This window comes from Rhea americana, unplaced genomic scaffold (genome assembly GCF_003343005.1).
Source record: "Rhea americana isolate MKP2758 unplaced genomic scaffold, rheAme1 scaffold_15, whole genome shotgun sequence".
In the NCBI taxonomy this organism is placed as follows: domain Eukaryota; kingdom Metazoa; phylum Chordata; class Aves; order Rheiformes; family Rheidae; genus Rhea; species Rhea americana.
In genome coordinates this window covers 3,547,160-3,570,705 of record NW_028185594.1, presented here as the reverse complement: position 1 = coordinate 3,570,705, position 23,546 = coordinate 3,547,160, and the positions used below count along the sequence as shown (strand labels likewise).

General features: G+C 38.4%; 1 protein-coding gene across 1 annotated transcript in view; it reads right to left on the bottom strand.

The window, feature by feature from the left end:
- Nucleotides 1–23,546, bottom strand: part of PARD3B (par-3 family cell polarity regulator beta) — a gene marked incomplete at its 5' end in the record, with an annotated part of 417,421 nt that overhangs the window by 261,213 nt on the left and 132,662 nt on the right. The window contains one exon of the mRNA XM_085299549.1: nt 5,164–5,273. Within this exon, the coding sequence (XP_085155675.1) occupies nt 5,164–5,273 (110 nt within the window). The remainder of the gene's footprint in view (nt 1–5,163; nt 5,274–23,546) is intronic.

Sequence of the window (23,546 nt, the reverse complement as noted above, 5' to 3'; positions counted from 1 at the left end):
GATATGTTGCTGTTTCTACTTTATTTGCTACTTTATTGTTATATATTGACTAGCACTGGTCAAAGCATTACAAGTGCATAATGGTTCCCAGCATTGCCAGTTCCTGAAGAATTACTGGATTTCCCATGGTACTYGCTTTCCTTCTCAAAACCCCAGCTCCTGGAATCACACCGTTATGGGAGAATTGCATACTGAAATGCTAACATGCACAAGGGAATCTGAAATTAAAACTACCTGGCCTAGCCAGAGTGAGTAAGTGTTTAGCACTGGACAAAAGTTTTATCTTTTTTAAAAGAGACCTAAGACCCTCACTCATTGCAATGCATCTTCTTAGGTGTAGCCCTATCAGAAACAAGTCCAAACTACTGGAGTTACAGCTCTACAATCGTGATTCTATCACAGTGTCAACAAAGATCCTCGGTGCCCTGCAGCGCTTTTAAATAGGATGATTATATGAAGTAACATTTTTGCCTTTTATCTTTATAGGAGAACACCCAAACACATTGTAAGTACTATTGATGATCTTTATTCCAGAAAAAAGCTCTGATCACAACACTAATAACTTTGTTTACACATGTATATAAAACAGTAAGTAAAAGGAACACTTAATAGAGCTGCATCCCTTCATATACTCACGTTATGCTAATCTGCAGGTACTTAATCAGAAAGGCTAAGACATTACAAACACAATTAATACCCAGAAGAAGCAGAGGAGGTTTCGACCCTTTTTAAGAAGGGCTTGAAACATAATGCTCTGATTATCTATAAAACCTATCCAAAACTGCCAATTATATGTCCACAATGCATAAAACATAGTCAAGTTTAAGAAGCATTTAGCTGAAACTTGAGACTGGGTTGAGCCACGGGAGCAGCCCTTCAATCTTTTCAACATCTCACAGTATCTTTAAATATGGATAAGTACGATTTAATCARTCATTCCTATTAATTAACTCCAAGTTAACCAAAGAATTCATCCAGGAAATATGCTATTTAAAGAAAAGCAGGTCATGCAGAATGCAACATCCCCATAACAGATCAGGAGGTTAACAAGAGGCGGTGAAATCTCAGTCTCACCAAAACAGATGTGAAACTCCCACCAACTTAAATGAGATCTGAATATTCTTCAGTCTCAATCTCATGAACCCATAGTTAGGATGGATGAAGTCTGAAGATAGTAGGAAAGTCTATCTCTGAGTCAAAAGAGTGCCAAACAGAGGTAATAGCTCCAGAGAAGAAAGTTCAAATGTTTCTGCTATACATTAATAGTTAACTGCCTAGATAAACCAGACTAAGAACAGCAAAATTTAATTTGCTCTCTAGAAAGTTCAAAACAAACAAGAGCCCCTCCAGTTCAGACTTTCTGCATTGCTGTATCTCATCCTTATCTGTCTGGGGCTTGGGCAGGGGGATCTGCTTAGGAACTTTCGAGTTCATGCAGAGAACCTGAAACTGCATCTTTTCTTGGCGAGCAGGGGAAAAACACAGAGGAAACATCAAGTGGCAACAAAACACCACCTCTCTGAAAGTTTCAACCAYCTGAACTACACAGCATGGTAGCACTATATGGAAGAAGCAGAAGATTTCATGTCTCCTGATAATCCACCTTGTGAATGCAGGCTAGTCAGAGCAAAGACACAGTTGGACACACTTAGCTATTGTCCTAGCAATGCTACGGCCCAGGATTTTGAGAAGTGTGTTAGGCTAACGATGCCTCCCTAGAAGAACTCTCTGAAGTCACAGGGATGGACCTTTGCATTTCCTGAATGCCTGTCCAGGGCCCTATGATTGTAACTCGTCAGAAAAGCTTAACAACTGACTCTAGAAATTAGCAATTTCCCTGAGAAATACCTTTTGTTCCATAGTTTGTTATCCCTATTTTTGTCTGATTATAGTGTCTAGATTTTTTGGTGGCAGCTATCATAAGGGAGGGGAAGTCTGGATGAGAAAGGAAACTCAGATTCCATACCATCTGTTAAATGACTTCCAGTCTGAAAGAACAGATGCTGGACTTCACTATCAGCTTTCGACAGATCTAGAAATATTTTCTTAATTGGGGCTAAAACTCTAACTATGGCAGGATAAGTGTCAGGGAACATCTAAAAGAATGGCACCAATTCTCCTCAAAGTACCTGTTCATTCAAAAACATGTCCTTCTGGTAAGCATGGTATGGCAAACAACCTTCCTTAAAATGAAGAGACACTGGAGCACTATCCAAACATAGAATACATGCCCTGCTTAYATCCTATAAATACTGCGCTCAAATGGCTCCTCACCTGAACTTGGTAAGAATTCCCTTTTCTTACACGCAGTAAGATGCTCCTTATTTTATTTTGTGTACTACCCTACCACATGTCTGTCCTGCACTCTCCTAGAGACAAGTCAATATTGTCTTCAAAGACTCATATGATCACCACATATCAGATCTGGCCAACTACCAATACTGGTGTATCAGCACAAAATCATATTAAGATAGCATACAGTGCAACTAAAAATTTCCACAAAGAACTGATCTGCCAATTCTACATGTGTCAAACGCCCAAAAATGCCAAAACAATTTAACTAACTATGAAAGTTGGTTTCAATTATAAACTGATAGCTGAGATAGCTGTGGCATAAATACAGAAGCTTAACTTTTAGTACATGCCACATTGAACACAACTTAACCTCAGTGTCTCTGAGTTTTCCAACTTACATATGAATTCAATGAAGCAATTAGAAAAAAAAATGTATGTTTGTAGAAGAGGAAACACAGTAATAATTTTGAATTTCCAGCAAAAAATAAAGAACAAATTCATTTTCTCAAAATACTGCTTTAAAACTTATCTGAAAGAGCACGGCTATATTCAAAATGCAATGTTCGCTTGTTTATACATATTATTTTCATTTGTCAGATATCAATTCTTCCCTGTGTTTTAAAACAATCTGTATCTAATTTATTTGCACTTCTTATACTTTTCAATACATTATGCCAAAGCATATTTCAGTATGATTGAGGATGAGAGTTTTCAAAATGGTACTGTTGCAAAAATAAGAGGTGGCATAAAGTATTTTGCTATAACAGATTTTTCTTATGACAAATTTCTTACGACAACTTTTTWAAAAAACTTTACTCATCACACAACATTTAAAAAAAAATTTGAGGACGGTCTTCACTCTTGCCAAGTGCCTGTTACACTAGGACTGAAGGAGGAATGCTCTCTATTTTAGGCATGGAGAATTCCTTTAGCCCTAGAAGATTCTTGTATCCTGCAGCAATCAGTGAAGCTTTGAGAACCTGGGGCCTACAGTCCCCACATAATGGCATAAAATTGTCCATTTGTTGTTGCTAATATTATGTTGAAAACAAAACTTTCTTTCTTTCCATGACTGTCAAAAAGAAAACAYGCAAAACATCCTGGAATCAAATGCAGTGATTTTACCATTTCRTCCATTTTTTGTTGACATTTCATGATTATAAACTACCAGCTCACCTCCCATGGCAGCTTAAGCATTACACAGCAACATACTCACTTTGCAAATATCTCAACTTTGTAAAGAGACTAAGAGCTGTACTGTTAATCAAGAATTCTTCTGTGTACTTCACCTCATCAGAAAAGTCAGTATTTACTGAATATGCAACTACTAGGAGCAGGCTTCTCAGAAGAAAAAAAAACAAATAAAAAAAACCCAAACCCACAACATGCCCCTCAGCCCAAACAGATCTGCCAAGCGAAGCAGGACATTGTCAAAAGCTCAGGACCCTGCCATGCCATAATGTACTTCGAGTGTAAAAATTGCACCACTCTACAAACGCCACACACAAGACAAGGTTAAACAGGACATACACTAAATATTTACAGGTGCACACACAGCTGGCCATGCAAAATGAAACAATAAACAGCTAACTAAAATCCAATGTTGTTCATCAGAACTTACAAAGCTATGATTCAGACCCATGAAACATCATCTATACGCAAGTCATCCGATTTTCTATTTACTTACCTCAGTCCAACTTAACTCAAGGTGTTTTTTTTTTAATATAACATCTTCAACTGAGCTGGTTCCCACCTCCAGCCCCTGTTCCTGAACACAGTTCACTTTCACTGCTCCTTCACATGCACTACGATCACCTGTAAAACCTTGCCATAAACTGACTGATCTGGGTCAAAGCTTCCTCCCCCTTTCTAAAAGCACAGGTTTGGTGGGTTTTGAGGGKTTTTTTTGYTTGTTTGTTTCTGTTTTGAAAACCAGGTCATTTCAATGAATAATATCAATTCAAGCAAATGGAGAATCAATTGCAATACTGGCAAGGTAAAGGAAAACCACTTGCATGTGCTTCACAGGCAAATAAAAGGCAGGTGTAACTGCATGCTCAGTTAAACCAGTGCTCATTTGGTACAACGTAGCGCAGCAGTAGGCTGTGCAGAGCTTTCTTGGCCAACACCAAGTCAATTGAAATGCTCTGCTTTGCTTAATACATTTATATATCCTAGATGACACATTCAGAGATTCGGCAGAGTTTAATCTTTGAGTAACACAAGAACACTCTCCCTTCACAAGGAGCATCAGGCCCTAAAATTGCCAAGTAAAATATGTGGCCCAAGTGTCACCAAGACATCACTACTTTTGGAAGCCTGAAGACAGCCTGCAATAATGTCAGATTATGCATTACTGCCCCACTAACTGTGTTTTTCCTCCAATATTTAGTAATGACAATGTCAAGAGCAAATTTGTCCTCATAAGCAAAGAGTCACATTGTAAAATATGAATCTAGGAGAAAGAGACCCTACAAGATATTAACAGGCTGTTGAAGGAAGAGAGAAAAACCATAAGACAACAAGAGAGGGAATAAAAGAATACAAGACCAGTGAGGYGTATTAAAAGGAAACATATTTTGCTCTTAAGAGCAACTCTTAATTTTGCTCTTAAGAGTTCAGTTCATATTCCAGGGCTTTGTTCCACTCAAGCAGGAGACTTCAGTAACCCTCTAAGAAAAGTTTCACTTGACTGTATCATCTAAAGTGTCCGGTCCATTTTGTTGGGAGAAAATGCACTGCTTTACAGCAAACGAGTATGATGCACTTTGTTTCAGATCAAAATACGTTTAGCTTATAAAACAGCTCTATACCCACAGATAAAAACTGTTTTTGCCCTCATTAAAATGAGAACTACATGACACCTACTGCCACAACATGTTTGAGACTGTGGTCACCAGGATGAGAAGTGCTGGGGTGGAAGTCAGCAGGCAGGCCCACCGCTGGATCACTGCTCCTTCGCACCAAAAGCGGCGTGCCTATGAGGCAAAAGAAAGAGCAATGAGTAAAGGGAGCTGCAAAAACACAGTGCGGAGATTCACGTACTTTAACCGAGAGGGGCGTACAGTTCCTACACAAGCTTCTCTGGGGCAGCAGCAACCAGATCCGTTACTACATCCTATGGGATTGTGTACATTTACTGAGGTACTGACACGAGAAGGTTTCAACCTCGGTTATATAGACCTTCACTCCTGCTAAATTAGTCAGCTGAAAACTGCTGACAAACAGGAAGAGAGACACACRCTTTCAAAACAAACAAGTAGTTGCAGGGATCCATGACTGCATGTGCTGTCAAACCGACAGGGAAACCATATGCTTGATCTAAGGAACAACAGTGAACACAAAACCACACTGGACTACTTCTGCTAGTTCCTACAACTGGTAGTGGTTATGTAATTACATCCGCACTTCCTCTGTCAAAAACCTTTCCTTCCACACTGAGGTCAGATTTCACTATTTTCAGCACTTGCCCAGCAAACTAGACTCTTGCAATTCAATTTTCAACCCCCCCCCCACTTTCTCCTGATATATCCCCCAAAGCCATACTGAGCAACTGCTTGCCTGTCCAATCCAGTTCAGCAAGCCCGTATTCAGCCTGTATGGAAATTCACTTTGGATGAGATGCGGTGAGCATACATATGGTCACAAACGTTATTTTCAGAAGCTCGTTAAGATGCAACACCCCATCACTACTACTGCTTTGCCTTCCCTACCTGAAGCATGTAAATGACTGAGCTCAGACACAGGGTTTTGGTAAGAGGGGTAGGAGAAGGATGGGCAGACAATAACTCGCTACATTAGTTTCACTTAACATGTAGTATGTCTTGGGCTGGCTCTGCAGAGATAGCCTGAATAGGGTAGAGGTAATGACACAAAGAGGAGCGGGGGGGAGGAATTTCATTCCCAGCAGACCTGCCTTTCGGTACGGATTCTGSCAGGATTGCAAGGGAATAGCGGGAGCCATGGCAGTCCTTTCAGAGAGACTACAACCAGCTCCCAACCAGCTTCCTCGCAGGCATCTCCAATTAGACTTTCACCTGCCATTCATGTGCTTGGTTTAGGGAGAACCTCAAAGACCAGAGTGGAGCTTCCAGTAACACACTGGTTCTTTAAAACACTCACTGCAAAACCYCCAGGTGGGGAAGACAACTGGCATTTCTACTGATTTGAGAAAAGTATTTCTCATGTTATTCAAAATGAAATTAACAGATGTGACTTTTCTTCAAGTCTTCCCAAAATAATTCATCACACTGCTATGAACAAATGTAGAGAATATCCATCTAAGAGAGTAATTTTTCACAAGCTGCAAGTGAGTGAGAACAAGATCATAACTGACAGTTATTTTATTAATTATAGTGGTTGGGACTGGTGGCAGCCCTAATCACTAGATCTATAATAGAAGTTTGTACTTGCAACACAGTTGCTTTGTTAACAGAGGCACTAACCCAATTCTGGAGCAAGGGTACCAAATTCACCCCCAGCCCAACTTTGTTTACTTTGGTGTAATTACAGCTGGAACAAATAAAAGCAGCTGACACCAAGTAGCAACCAGAGGATCTAATGCTATTATCCTTCCTTCTGGCAAGGATTTTTTTTTTTTCTTTTTAATATACAAGTAATCTTTTTGACCTCCACTTATGCAGAAAATCAATAAGGCGGGCATAAGACAAGACATAAATTTGTGCCCTAGTATTGATGGAACACACACACACAAAAAAAAAAAAATCAAAAGATGAACATGCTTTTTGGCCTGAGTGACTCATCTTGATACCAAGAGCAGGGCTTGTTTTCATGAGGACATTCTGAAGAAAGCGACTGATCACAAAAATTACCCATTTTGTGTGATTTCTGGAAGTGCTGGTAGGCCAAAATGAAACCGGACACACCACAGGGCTAACTCACTACACATTTTCACATCTTTAATCAATAATATGAATGTGTATTTCAATACATTTAGTATTAAGTATGCAATTTATTACCATTATTAATTTTGACTTCAGTAAGWGAAATCGTATTTTCTGCATACTTTTGCAGCTAAGCAGTCTCAAAACAAACGGCTTCCCTGGACACGAAGAGACCCCTCAGCCCCAGGTCTCTCCCAGCTCCCGCCCAGGCATGCTGCTTGCAATGCCCGTATCACCCTCAAATGGGAGTCTGAGTTCCCTCCTTGCCTATCTTCCTTTCCCTTACTATTGGGAAGATATAAGGCTCCATAAAGCACACACCCATCCAAAGCTGTCTGACTACGCTAAGTGTGCCCTATTGACACAAGGCACATTCCAAATCTTAACAGAAACTGCATCTTTTAACTCACCTTTACCCTTTCTGTTTTAAATATGGATTATTTAGCTTTACGACAGTAACTTCAATATCAAGCTATTCATAACATATGACTGTACATCAGCTGTAACACTGAGCATTATGGATACTTCCCTCTTCCATCAGTGCCACAAAATAGCACTCGCTATTGTAAGGAAACAGTAGACACAGATTCAAAATTAAATTTTAGGAACTCTAAAACTACAATGCRGTAAGTACTATCATTTTAAAAAATAGAATAAGGCAAACATTCACACAGCAACAGATTACAAATTGTATTCATAATAAATTATATAATAATAATAATAATAATAACAACAACAGTATTAATAACAATAAACCCTGAGACCAGTACCTCAGCTTCACAGTTTAAACAAATTAAGTGCAGCTGTAGTTTACTAGTGGTCCCAGGCAGCAGATTCGGTTTAGTTACATAAACAAACATGTTGTATTTCTGTATAAAAGCTAAAGCCAAAAAGTGTTGGATTTTAAGTCACTCCATGATTGTTAAGATAACACATGCTCTTTAAAACCATTYTTCCCTGCATGACCAAAGAATTTCTGATGACCCATACTCAATTTCCAGGTCCTCTTCAATACAGCAATTTGAAAACAAATCTTGAGACACTTCTGCACAAGCCAGACAGCATAATCCAGTCTCCATTCCCCTTTCAGATAAACAGGAACACCATAAAGAAACACTCTTGCTGAATGACTAGAAAACTAGGTGCATTCATACTTTCATTTCTAAGTTTCAGAATTCAGTCATATTCCAAACTCAAATTAAAATATACTGTTGCTTATACTCTTGAGGCCAAATCAAGCTTATTCCTTATCCCAAAGCCAAAGCTCTCCGGTTAAATTTCTCCCCTTCCTGAGCTGTCTGCTACAACTATTTCTGTCTGCTACAACTAATTCCTCATCTCTCCCTCCTTCCTCTCGCTTAGAGGAAGGCGAAGCTCCATCGCTGCGACCACTGCAGACACGACGAGCACTCTCATTTGTTCCAGGCTCTCCCAGCTCCTACACCAGGTGGAAGATGTCTCCTGCAACATGCCATTCACATTAAGCTTGTTTAATAATATGGGACCACRTTTCAGCGCTTCTATCTGTTCCCTGTTTTGACTGCTGCAACATGCTGTTTTTAATCGCATCACTCCTGTCTTCAATTTTTAAAACCCCTTTCACTTGCCGTCTGCCACTGTTTGCCAGAGAGACAGAAAAAAAGTGACATTGCCCCACTCTTAGTTTCACTACCACCTCAACTTTGATACCAAAGTTTGCAGGAGCAGAACGAATATCAGAAATAATATCTTCCAACTTAGGAATATGGCTTTGCATTGATTTGGTTTCATTTTTTGCCCTGAAGTTTTTATACACTGCCACGGGGGTTAGAAATTTATGGTATTCATCTGGAACMTCTCCCTGCTTGTACAAGAACTGGGCTTTTCTGCCCATTTTTTATAAGGCTGTCTCTTTTCTGCCAAGCGGTAGTGAGGGTCAGGGCCCTGCAGACCAGCTTCCCATTGAAGAAAATAGACTTCATGTAAGTGGTTTTTCTTTTTTTTTTTTTATTTATTTATCGATAGCAAGAACATATCAGTTCTTGAACAGATGCCACAAATCATGACATCTTTTGTGATTAAGCTAGAGTCAGCCAAAGTCTTTAGGTAAAATTGTCCAAACCCTTTCTCTGATCCTCATCCTTTTACATGCATATGGCCCAAAGACCCAGGAGATCCCAATCACTAAAACTACTTCCCTCCCCCCTCCCCCCCCCCAGAGGACAAAAATAAAGTGAACAAAAAAAACCCTTCTCTAAATAGAGGCATCTCAAATGGCAGGCAGAGCAGATTAGATGAAAGATTTGAGAAGAAACCATATCCTCTTCCTCTGCAGGGTGAATCCCCTGTTCCTTCAGAAGACAGCAATTTTCAGGGGTTCCCCAAGCTGAACAGCTCTCTTCCATCTCACCTGGTCTCCTCTGAGGYTGAGTCCGTACCCTGCTGCAGAAAGACCTCTCATACCCCTTGGTGCCTCCCAGACCATGCTCCTCCAGCACGTTTCTTGTTTTCTATTTCAGCCTCTCCTGGCCTCTTTGGTCTGCACACCAAAAGGTCCATTACAGCCAAGCATGCTTCCTTGTGCTCACAAAGGGAGAAGCCTTCCCAGACCCCTCCATCTGGGACTCTGCTGGACTTSGAAAGCCCTCCCCTCACAGCCTAATTTACATTAAAAAAGTGCATAGCAGTTAAAAATATACAAATAAAATAAATCTCTCCTGTCACATCCTTCCTTCATGATTGTCAASCCAAGATACCAAAAATTAGAGATGTAACATAAGAAAGCAAACAACAGCTTGAAGGGACAGCTATTCCCACAGTGTGGGAAGATGTCCACATAAAGAACAACAACAAAAAAAAAAGCAGAAATAACCTTGCAATAGTTCATATAACTCTATCTTCTGAAGGGGCTCTTTGGCTAAAATAGYATGGTGGCAGCTCCACTGCCAACATCTCAGTTGGAAGCCAGCTTCAGATCAAGGGAGATCGCAGAAGATCYGGAATGTCAGTATTATGAAAAAAATGATAATATCTCCAATTTCAAACAGGAAAAAACATTGAAATCTTTGGGAAAAATACTTTAATAACTTAAGGAAAAAAAATCTGAGCACATCACCAAAACCAGAGATAATGAGCACTACAAATCAAATCAAAAGCAGAGGGATATGCACTCATATTTATTATATCTGTTTTCTTGCTGAAAGCTGCTTGAAAGTCTCCGCAGAATGGGCAGTGCTAGGCTTCAAGCCTAACTCAAAAATCTGACTACTGTGCTTGCTGCTTTGCTTTTGTATCTTTAAAAAAAAGAAAGTTTGTTTCTACTGCAGCTTTCCTCAGAAAGTACCAAAGGACAGGAAATATACTATATATATATATAAAAAAATACATCTATAGCTCCAAAATCAATCCACTGTCACTCTTTCTGGAACATGTCACCAACAGTGATTGCAAAAAACGTCTTCCCAGTTCAGAAAAGGACAACAGACCCACTGAGTTACACTGAATCACACTGAGTTACATTAATCACAGTACAAGCATAAAACAAAGAAAAAACCCACAAAAAAAACACAAACCGAAGCCTGTTGATCCTTGCAATTAAGTACAAAAGTGATAGCAATAGCAGACACTATTCTGGTACTGCATTCTTTCAGGAGCCCCAGAAAGACATGGTAACTGACTATTAATTCTGAAAGTTCCAAGGATGTTGTGGAAGTTGAGGTTCTACCTTCCTTCCAGGAGTCACCTTCAACACGAAGTCTTTTCCAAAAGCCTAAGCAGTGCGAGGAGACTTTCAGCAGAACGTACAGCAGCTATGTAACCGCAGCCCGAGCCATCTGCTGAGCCTACGCCTGTTTGGGATGGTAGCACAATCATTTGCTACAGCTAGCAAAAGCATAAACTGTGTCAATATAAGCACCCGACAACACATACTAAAAATACAATCCATGTCCATTATTTGTACATACATACCTCTAACTTATTTGTCACCATCTCCTTTAGAACACAGACAAAATACAATGGAAAACGATCTCTGATATTATGTATTACAAACACACCACAGAAAATTAGACATATTTACTTAAGAGCTTCTCTCATCTGTTTTTTTCGCTCCCTCTTAGTAAAAAAAGGTTTTCTTTTTCCTTACTATTTTCTGTTGATTATGATGCGTTTCTGTTATTCTACTCATGCTTTGGCATATAGTGCTGAACATTTATAAATTCAGCGTAAGCTCAGACAGAAAATGCATTTCTTTTCCCTGAATGATAGAACACAGAAAACATACCCCTTCCTGCATASCAAGTTGATCATATAAACCTGGTACTTACAAGCACTATTGTTTTGCAGTAGAGAAGCAGTTTGTATTTTAAACTTCAGAACACAGTGAAAAAGTTTGTGTTCTTGCCTTGCKGCGTTGCAGGTCATGGACAACGAAGATTCAAACAAACACGTCAAACTGTAAAGCTTTCCTCATGATGACAGCTTTTAGCCTCAGTTACTTCAGGGTGGATTCCCCACTCCTTTAAAACTTGCCCGGAGTACTTTCTACTATGGTACCACGGGATCTTCTGCTAGTCACCTAGAGCCCATGYGGGTGTCTCGCCCTTACTCACGACACGTGATCTTTGACAAAGCTGATGACAAAGTCCTGCATTTTTCCACCCTTAATGCAATTTGTGTGTCACCTAGTTTCTAGTCATTTAGATCAATTATTCTTCCTTTTGCTAGCATCACCCTCAAAGATTAGTATCTACACAGATTCACGGTTAACAGTATATTTTCCCTTAACTCTTATGTTTTGGAAATATTTTTTTTAAACTGCAAATATGGTTGAAACAAGCATATGGTAGAAACCACACTTAGATTTAAATTGGTTACATTAGAAAAAAACAGAAGAGAAATTCTGCCATTTGTGCACAATTAAAAACTGAAAACTTGTATCAACACAATGGCAAAAGCAACGTCTCCATGCAGAATGCAATCCTATTTTCAGATTTTGCTTTTTAAATACCTTGCCAAAAAGGATGCAGGTAGACATTAACACTCACCCTGAGCAGGAGGACATCCTGTCTCACTTTGCAGCACTCGCATCTTCAGTAGAGGAAAASTCAGCATTCAGGGCTCGCAGGGGGCCAGTGGCTAAGGAGCAGCAGGTTCAGGCCAGCGGGTGCCCCAGCTGCATCCCGCGGGCGCCTGAGCATGGGGCACAGGCTCCCAGCACCATCGGGGAGCTGAGGCGCCCTGCTCTGCTGCTGGGGTCCCCCAGGCACTGAGGGCTGCAGCCTGGCAGGAGAGGATTAAATACAAGCTGGGGGACRGCAAACAAAGTCTGTTCCCACTCTTTCTTTCTTTCTTTGCTTTGCTCTTTGGCTTTTAAATCTCCCTGCTTAGGACAGCACAGCTCACCTCAGGGCTGAAAACATTTATTCTTTGGGATTTAGGATGCAGCCTGGTATTACAGGGCCAAATTCAGAAAACTGCTGAAGACAACCAGAGTTTATCACCCACAAGCACTTTCTGTTGACTGTGCTATATATAACAGTCTAAATCATGCATTTGGAATGGATTTTATTGTTGTTTTGGGGGGCAAACACTCTCAGGTGACTACTTTTGGGTAAGCTGCCAAGTCAAGAAACATAGGCAATACAAATACATGTGTTTAACTGCATCAATGGCAACTCTCTAATAAATTGCAAGTTGTTTTTTTCAGGTAACRGGGAAGACATATCTCAGAAGAACAAAAGATACTCTTGGACTGAATACAGTAAGTGGGTGGAAGGAGATTTACAATAAATTATCTACACAGTTAAAGTCATAAATTTAAATTCTGTTGCCACATATAAAAATGCTGACTATGATGGGAAGAGCGCTGTCCATCAAGTATGTATCAAACTGTCAACTGCTAAAGGCCATACTAATGACAATAACTCTTCTGCCTCCCAGATTACATACTTGACAGGACAGACACAAAAACTATTTTCTCTCCTGTATATGCCCCTCTGCGTCTTTTTTTTTTTTTTTTTTAAACATAGAATCTTCTGAGCAAATCCTAACAAAATTTCAAATCTGYGTTAAAACAAACACGATAAATACTACATGCACACACACACACACTCATCTGAAAATGCACTTCAAAACAGATAATTATTGGCTGGAAAATCTGACATACTAAATGCAGACATATGCTAAGAACCATTTTAGTGGGAAGTCAGAACAGCCTTTAAACTGGTCCTGGCATAAAACAGTTTAGGCACTGAAAACAAATATTACAAATAGGATATTAATTTATATTTAAGTACCAGAAAGGTCATTAATATATGCCTAGTTTTCTTATTTTTATCAGGGAAATTTCTTGCTAGTAGGTATACAGCTCTTCCCAGCAGTGCTTTCTCAGTCTATTATCCCATCAGTATGGGTCAATTCTGCCACTCTCATATATTTCTTACCACCACCTGAGGCATCATGTAATGGTTCTGCCATGCAGTTAAAATGTAGCTGACATGAGGCTGTAAATTCTATCTTGATAGAATTGTACTTAAAAAACACCTTTAAAAAAATACAATGCTCCCACAATTTGCCATATGTTTAAAGCTAACTTAAACTGCTCATAATAGCACCTATCAATACAATTTAAGATCTACAGCTATCATTTCTTCTAAAGTGCATACTGTATTTTTAAAATTCCCACAGATACAAGATTAAATTAATCAACTAGGCTGATACAATAGTTAGACAATTGCCTTAAATCTATGAACAGATGAAAACCAAATTCTAACAAGCTCTCTTTTATATAGCAACCCAATAGAGAACATGTATTTCCCTACCACTCTAAAGGGGATCATATTTTTTCTCTTAAAGAGAAGTTAAAAGGAATTGGCACTTTCCACTATAGGCTTGGCTTTCTACTACTCTCACCTGGGTGAAGTGTCTATAGGAATCGCACAGGCATCGTGCACCTACCAACTGATGCACACTCTCTTACTTCCCAGTTCAGACCAAGGACTGCAAATTACAGTCACTTCAATCATTATATCTTTTAAGTATGATTTAAATTCAAAACAATAATCTCATTTGTGTTACATTAGGTTTCTTCCTCCTCTCCACCCTACTCCTGTAAAGTCATAATTTCTTTTTCAAGTGTAATCTCTTTCAGATGGCATGCATATGTAAATGGAAACTAAACTCCAGACATGCATAAAAATATCATTTAAAATGTTTTCTTGTTAGTTGAAGTCTTCCAGCTTGCTGGACACAGCAAAAAACATTCATTTTATTAAATAGACCAGTTTAATAAGTAGCATATTATCTCTAGTTACTGAATTTAAATCAATCATTTTAGGCTAATACATCCTACAAGATTTTAAAACCAATAGATCTCAGATGCTCGCATCTTATTTTTATTCACAGATAAAGGGTAAAAATAAGCATTTCTGTTATTTCAATTCCGAGCCCATTTCTCAACTTCAAATAAAATACTTAATGAACTGTACTCCTTAAATAAACTGACACCACAAAGARCACACTCTGTGCCCCTGCAGGAGAGGCCGTGCTGCCCAAAGCCGGGTTAGCACTGCAGCCAGCAGTCACAGGGGCTTGTGCAGTGACTGTGCCACAGCTCACTGACTTGACTTTCTTCAAGACTTCGGCAGCTAAAGGTATGGCTTCAATATTACTCTAGCAGCATATTACTACCAGCAGCAGAACACAAAAACAGCAATATTTTAAAAGTGGATAATGAATTAAGACATTAGCATAGGTTTTTATAATATTTAAACGTCCCAAGTTTTCAACAATTTTTTGAATGTGTATATATAAAATCTAAATTAAGAAACCCTTTCCTCCTTTTTTTTTTTTTTTTTTTTTTTTTTTTTTTTTTTTTTTTTTTTTTTTTTTTTTTTTTTTTTTTTTTTGTTAATCTTTCCAAAAAATAGCACCTTTACAATTATAATCCATTTTGGTCACTGTGAACAGGTTTGGGTCTCAAATGTCAAATTTCAAACTCATCTCACTGATTTTAAAACTTCAAGATAAAGCAGCCAAGCCTCCTAAACTTGGAGCCTTCAGCGAAGGCTCAGTGAACAAGGGGGATGTAAGAGCAGCCCCACTTCTCAGGCCAAGCCTGTTATTCTGCACCTAAGAGCGGTCAGTAGCCAACACTCAGGGAAAGGGTATAAGAACAAGAAACTAYGAAGTGATCTACTCTACCACCTTTCAATAATTAATGGTTAAAAGATTTCCAAATCAGACTTGCATCTGCAGCATCATATTTTAATAACCACCAATGAGCCATCTCCTGTGAATTTGTCCAATTCTGTTTTTAAGCTCATTGGTATTTTTGGGCCATAACATTACATTACACAAGTTAAGTGTATGCTTCATGAAGAAGTGCTGGTTTAGGGCTATTTTTCTTTTTAATCTGTTGAATTATAGTTTTGTTTGGGACTCCTAGTTCTTATGTGGTCAGGAAAGTGAATACTCCCTATTAACCTTCCATAAAATTTAAAATGGTAAGATGACTCTTTCTGTAGTGAAGTTAAGGAAGGGCATAATCACAGAGGGCCATCTGCCCCTTTTAGTGGTTTCAATTTAACCCTCCCATCAAAATATTCTGCAGAATCCATCTTCAGCTCAAATTCTCCTGGCTGTAAACTTCCTTCTTTAACTTAATGCCTATAATAAATACACTTCCCTCTAATGAAGTAATGGAGTTATGAAGAAAACAAAATATAGATCAGCAGCTAGTGCATCTGTGGCAAAATTGTGCAACATATTGGGAGAGAGGTGCATCTTCTGCCAGCTATGTTCAGGACTAGCAAACACCCAATTCTCCATTCTACTTGGCTGAGATTGCAGATGTCTGTTTTGAGAAACAATCAGAATCTGAAGTGGCACTTCAAAGCAAAGAGCCAAAAAAAATTAACTGTCAGCTAAGGCTCTTAAAAGAGTAAATTCAATCAAAAGCAGTGACAAAGAATTGTATGACATTGGGCAAACTAGTTGAATCATTTAACTGTTATTTGTAGCTTCTCTAATGATGGCTTTCATAACGACGTGTTTGTATACTGGAACAAGTTCRCATACAAGTAAACAGTAAATAGCAAACCATTAATGAACAAACATGGCAAAAACGCATAGAAGYATGAAGTTACAAAGTTGTGGGGTTTTTTGTTTTTTTTAAGTGATACCACCTTTGATACTAGCTATGCATTACAATTCACGAATACTCGCAAAAACARCAACATCACAAAATTAGTAAGATAGGGAAAATTTTGGAAAACACAGATGCTGAATAAGCGTCAAAAAGCTGCGCAGAGCTTAGTAAGAGCATTTCCTCCATCACCACGTCACATTCATGCCCTGTCCCCTTTCCCTCAGGCAATAAAGGGCTGGAAACTGCTGTTTTGGATAAAGGCTACTTCAGCAAAAAGTGCAACTTGAAACAGAAAACGCTTTCCTCCCTACCTGACATACTTTCATGTGGGTAACTCCTTGCCCCAAAACAGCTCACTGTAAGCCAAAGACAAAGAAGGGGMGCAACCAACGGAAAACGCTCTTTGGGGAAATCATCAGAGTCCGAGGGGCTATTAGAAAGAGCTGTGACTCTTCAGCAACCTACTCCGCACACAAGTCTATACCCTACGTTGCTGCCAAAGTCCTGGGGACGGAAGGAAGGGCTGGCTTATTCTGTAAACAGACAACCCAAAGACAGTAGAAAAATACTCAGAAGGTTGTTCTTTAAACGCGCCTTTCTCTAAGGTTGCATTGTTTTGCTGCAGAACAAAGATAAACTTCAGTAACRCTGGCGCAAACTTCATTTCCATGAATCAAGGACAACCAAGTAATATCAAGCTTGAAGTCATGAGGTCAAAATACATCAAGCCTGCACTCTGACTGAAATGAAAAGTTATCTTCAAACCTTCAGCTCTCCTGAGAGCAAGAACCATTTGTTTTAAGAACACTAGCAGACTAATTGGTCATCGCAATTCCTTAAAACCAGATTAAACTGAATGCCGCAGAGGAGAAAAATCTATCAAGTGTGGCGTCGTCCCAAAATGCCCATGATGAACAGCACAGAGAAGTGTTTGCTAGCACCACGCAGAGCAGCTTTCAGGTGCAGAGGAAGAGAAAGACACTGTATTTGCTTAAGCAAATAGCCAGTGTTGTCTGAAGCCAAAGCAGCACATGCTTTTATAATTCATTCCTTTAAAAACTGACCAACTTCAATATGTAATTTTTCCCTGAATCAGACAGAAGAGAATTATTATATGCATGTATTACACTGTCAGTATACTGACAAACAACAGACCTTGCAAGTTTAAGATGAACAGGGCAGTTGCATAAGGAAAAACGTCCTGCATACTTACTCCAGAACAGCGTGTATACAAGTAACAACATTTTCTTTTTTAAAATGAGTAATTCCAGTTCATATTTGTTTTCATGTATTTAAAAGAGCAGAATATATATATATTTTTGCTCTTTGTTTAAAAATGCACCGAGAATATATCCACCGCGCAGTGTCTCAGTACCAACCTGAAAGCTGACTAGCCAAATACGTTCTGCTGAAATGCCTCCAAGCCTACCCGTAATACTTCTACTTTACACTAGCAATATAGAGAAGGTGTCTTTGGGGTCCTAAAGCTCCACAGACAGGTGACCTCCATAGCCCAGAGGTAAAAGCTTCAGCTGTCAGACCTATCAAGGGAGAAACTGCCCAAGGCTCTTGGAAAACAAAACTGCCTTCACTTCCCTCATACCTCTCCTCAAAACAGAAACAGTGTTTGTCAAGTGCTGGGAAGATGACTGTGGGACAGCTTTGACTTAGGGAGCACCCCGGGGAAAAAAGGGCCAGTCAGACCAAACGAGTATCTTGCACAACCCCATGAAGCAAGGTGCAAGTCAGAGCACCTCCAAGGGGACAGCTAAATATAAAAGGCTGATTAAGCAAAAAGATCAGTACATCTTCTGAGCTCCTGAAACTACTTCAAGGCAGTCCTAYGATAGTGCTAGTAAGTTACCCTTCCTGTACATTAAAAGACATAGCCATAACACCAATAACTGTATCAAAATGGATTTTTTTTTTTAAAGAAACCTAAAAGCTGTTTTTATCAGAGACTTAGCAAGGCATGCAAATTTTACAATATCACAGTACGACAGTTCTATGAGAAAGTAAGAGATTCCCACTACCAGACAATTTCCAMAGGGAGAAATTAAATTCTTGGAGTTTATAAAAAGAATTTTTTAAATCTTGATCTCAACAGCTGTTGAATCATAAGCAATTATTTTTAAAAAAACTTAAACTGAATTTTAACCAAACATTAATAAAGGCATAAATCTATATAGTACTGTATAGCTCTGAGACAATACAGTAAATGACATGCTAGATTTTATTGTAGTACCCAACAATCAAAGTAATCCAATTCCATCTGCTTCCCAAAAAGATCTTGTACACAGAAATGGCTTCAAGAAGCCTCTTCTACTTGATTCCCAAGGTAAAAGAAGAAAAAATAATTAAAAATATTACTTCCAGAGGGAAAAAAAATCATGGTGATATCTGAATGYATCTCACTTTTTATTCCTACTTTAGAATTCAGAAGTGACAAGTATCACCAAATACTGCTTTTCTTCCTCCAGGCAAAATCATGACTACTTAGTGCCAGGAGAGGGGCAAGAGAAAAGCAGCAACCAGATTTGTGTGCACTCGACCATCATCTATCAAACAGAGCAAACAAGGAAACTGAACCAGTCAGGAAGGCATTTCAACTCAAAGTGACATGTCCATAAAATGGATCTTCCATAAATAATTAAATTAGTGCTCTCCTTTCTGCCCATACAGGCTGAATGGTRAAAACAAACTGACATCAGGAAAAAACAAAAGGCTAAACCTCTTACTCACCTTTTCTGTTCTGGTACTCATCATACAGAGAAAGCCGCTGGAGAACACTGAACTRTTACGTGCAAAAAGACACCAGGAAGGTACCAAAAGCCTGTATACGGGTGCACAATAAATTTTAAAATAGCTTATGAGAGCTCACTAACCTACAAACATCAAAATCTCAGACAAATACAGTTCCACTATTTTAATTTTTAAACCTTATAACGAAGTACAAATTCTACTTCTAAAAGTAAAGAGTATGTGCAAATATGCTGCTAAGTTACATACACCACGAGTTACAGCTACGTGCTAGTGTTTTAAAGAAAATGGGACATTTCTGAAGCCACAGTGCCCTATGTGCTCTGGAGGTGCTATGTGGCAGATAAGGCCAGTGAGCACCCACAAGCCTTTGCCTATGGACTAGCTCTCTACAGACAGAGAAGTACTTTTCCCTGGACATTAGCTTAACAAGCGTCTGCGGGCAGCAGCTTAAAATAACAGGGATGCATCAGGTTCACAAGCAGAGGAGGACTGGTGAGTTAGAAACCTTCCAGCCTGAAATAGGTAAATCCTAAACTATTTTCAAACACTTTTGTTTTGGGTAAGAGCACATCAATTTGCCCATAAATTAGTTGTTACACTAAAGCTGTSGTTTACCACTCTGTGTTGGTAGCTCATTTTTAATAATTTTATCAATAAATGCATATTTGCCCCAAACCCTCAAACTATTAGCTCACCAGACAGGGCTATTTGCAAGTTTTGTTAGCAGTATATGCATGTGTATTATATATGTATCCTCATCTATTGTAGACTCTCTATAGTTCTTACACACTACATGCAGGACTATCATCCATGACCATGGCCAAGGCGAGAGAACAACAGTTTAATCATACATCAACATTAAAACGATAGCTGAGAACAGCAAATAAAGGCTATCACGTAATTAGGTCTGCAAAGGGAAGCCCCTTTTCTGCAAAGTCTTCTCAGTCACCACTTCCGGTGAAGAAATACTTCATATGAAATAATTTCATATGAAATATGAAATATAAATAATGTTATCTAATTGCACGTGGTCAATCAAAGAAGATGCAAGAATGATAAAGGACAGGAAACGAAGCATTGCTAAAGATTTTTTACAAATCTAACTTTGAAGAATTCCAGTGCCTTATGGAAAGGCTAGGAAAGCTGCTAACTGTAGGTTATAGCGTGGCTCCAACAAAACTGGTAAAGTCTAGTTTTTAAAGGCTGCACTAAAGTTCAAAGGCAATGCTTTGCCTACAAGAGCCTGTATCCTAGGCAGGGATACAGCTGAGGAGCAAATGCAGACTGCCTTACTTTCACCACGTGGTAAAACCCTGTGGCTACACAGGATACTCTGATACACTACGATTTCACAGCTCACTCTAATGTTTTGTGTATACATAGTCTTATACCTAAGAAATTGTGTAAAAATGGCAACAAAGACACTAAGACAGTGTTTGAGGTTAAAGATTTTTTAATTTACCTGGACTATATTTTTCAAGAGTAAAGTAGATATTTAGTTGCCTGTTTTTCTTTTTTTCTTTTTCTCTTTTTTTTAATTACTTCAATTTCTATATCCCTAATTTACTGTGGAAAGTTCTGCTTATAAGTCACTCAAAGCAAGTCTCACAGACCAGCTCTTTCCTGCCAGCTCAGCAACTGTGCCTACACATTCTCTACTTACCCACAGAAATAACCAAATCAGTAGATTTTTTTCACTGTTTCAAACAAATTAAATGCCTGTGTACTTCTATAAATTTTATTATATGTATCAACAGCTGTCTTTATCAACATTTGTATATTGTGTCATGAAACTTACTCCTTACCCAATCACATTCTCTCAAGTGGAGATTTTTTTTAAAAAAAAACATAATTATTTCATTCTTAACTGAAACATACAGCAAGATTTTCACTATTAAAAATGGCTTTTATATTTTGATAGGAGCAAATTAAAAAACTCCTGGTGGCCCTGATATTCTTTTGCACTATGCTTGAAYGATGAATGGAAAGGAGAAAAGGAACTGGAAGCATAATTAAACCCAAAGCCCTCTGCAGGGTGTACTCTCAGYACTCCTGTTCATTAAACAAAACAAACAAAAAACAAACAACAACAAAAAAAAGAAAACAGAAAAGCAAGATGCTTGGAAGATCTGCTCTGAATGGAAATAAAATAAGGAATATGCCCCCTTCCCCTCTTCATGTTTCTACAGAGATAGAATATTAGAATATTATTTTTCCAAGGCATTCCTACAGGCCTGAAGAGAACACTGCTACTTCTCCCCCTCCCCCCAAAAAAAATATATATATATATATATAGAGAGAGAGAGAGAGAGAGCAAAAGTACACGTGACATCAGCATTCGCCTTTCCTCTACACCTGAAGGCACCAGAGCAGGTTTCAATAGCCGATGYGACTTCTGCATAGCGGAAGAGCTAACTGTAGGAAAAGGGCTGTTTCATCAGGTCACTGTTTTGGTAACCAGGCTTAATAGGAAAACAGTTTACAAAACCCTCTCCCCACTTGAGACTTTCATATCTACTGGAAGTAAATGACTCAGGTTCCCTGAATATCAGCACCGCAGTAAAGCCTTTCCAGCTCTAAGAAACCATCCAGCGGCGCTTACTTTGAGATCCAAATTCAGAGAGTGTCAGCAGCAACACCCGTCAGGCCAGTTCTCCGAGTGTGCTGCACAGATCAGATGCCAGTATTTCACCTCACGTTATGGAGGCAACAAATAGTGCGTTAACTGATGGCGTAACTCATTTCTCTTGAACTAATCACCGCGAAAACCCATACCCACAAATGTGCCTGCTGCTGGAACACTGAATTACCTTGAAAAGTGGAAATGCATTAATTTCAGGGAGGGGAAAGACTGCAGGGAGGCTGAGTTACCTGAAGATTGTTAGGAGGTACTAGCTAAGTATTAAGAAAACAATTTACAAAAAATAAAACACATTTTTTGCCCTAATATTTTGCCAGTATGTGGAAACAATATAAGATCTAAGGTACCTTTAATTTTCAAGTGAAGCACAGGATTGCCTTAAACAAACAAACAAACAAACAAACAAAAAAGAAATCAAAAAAACTAAAAAATCCCCTCATTCTAACATTTTCAAAATTACAAATTTTTACTTTTAACTACATAATGGAAAAAGACTCAGATGTAAACTGGTTAATATCTAAAGTGTATGATCATAAAACAAAGTGAAAGAGTAAACTATGAACTAAAGAATAATTTTTTCCCTCTTCCCCATCTCTAGCCATGCAAAGGCTTTTACACCAGGTATAACAAATGATTAGCTAGCTGGATCAAATACACAATTTTCTAAGAGGAAAAAGTTTGAAGGCAATCTCTTAAGTCCCTTTTCTAAAATCTATGTTACTTCTTTCACGTTTGAGGATGATAACATTTAGTTTTACATGTTTATTAAGCATCAAGCCCTAAAAATTCCCTGGATATTTCATCAGAAACACATCAGTCCTAGACAAAACAGTGGATCTCCTTACATTACCTACAACATATTCAAAAAAATTAACATGCACAAAATTGCTCTGTAGTCTGACCATTTATTTTAGCAGTGGAGTCCCTATATTTATTCCTAAAGGTATTCTGTAGGAACACCTTCTAAAAGGCCAAGAAAATGACAGTTTTTGAAACAGTTCTGCTGGGGAAAGTTGCAACATTTAAAAAGAGTTTTCCTTCTCAGACTTGCTTATTATGTATATTTGAATCTCATCCTCGTTCTTAAACCAATAAAAGCTTTAAATTTTTTTTTTTTTTTTTTTTTTTTTTTTTTTTTTTCTTCTGCTAGCAACACTGAGCCAATTCCATAATTACACAGGCAGTCACACTACTGTGGTTCATGCATCAGTGATAATGATGCAACTAAATTCTCCTGTTTTTTTCATTTACTTTTCAATTTGCCTCAGGTGGAATTAATTTTTATGACTGTGAACTTAAACTGGAAACACAGATAAAACTCTATAGACTAAAGAATTATTATCAGTGATGAAAAATTCAGAAGAGAAAGGAATTAAGTTTCAGAGTCCAGAGTTTGCAGGATTGACAGGTAGAAAAATCTTTCMTTTAACTTGTTAAAACAAGACAATCTGAAAGAGAAACATCGAGACAAATGCTTTATATTTATGTGCTCTGTTTTAAGAAGCAAGCAGTCATTTTAATTTCAAATGTATATTACTACTGCATTGAAAACAAAATAGAACCCTAATTAGCTACTCTTCTTATGCTATATTTAATCTCCTTTAACTTCTCTAATAGAAGGATTCCATAAATGCCATGAAAATTGAACCGTCAGGTAGCTTACAGGTGAGACTAAGAGCACTAGCATTTAACTTAACTCTTTTACATAAAATTGCATGAGGCTGAAATACTGAACCCAAACTTGTATATAACAGTTAGGCTATACAAATCACTTTCACCTTTTATCTTTTTCTTTTAAAAACATGCTTCTGAGGTA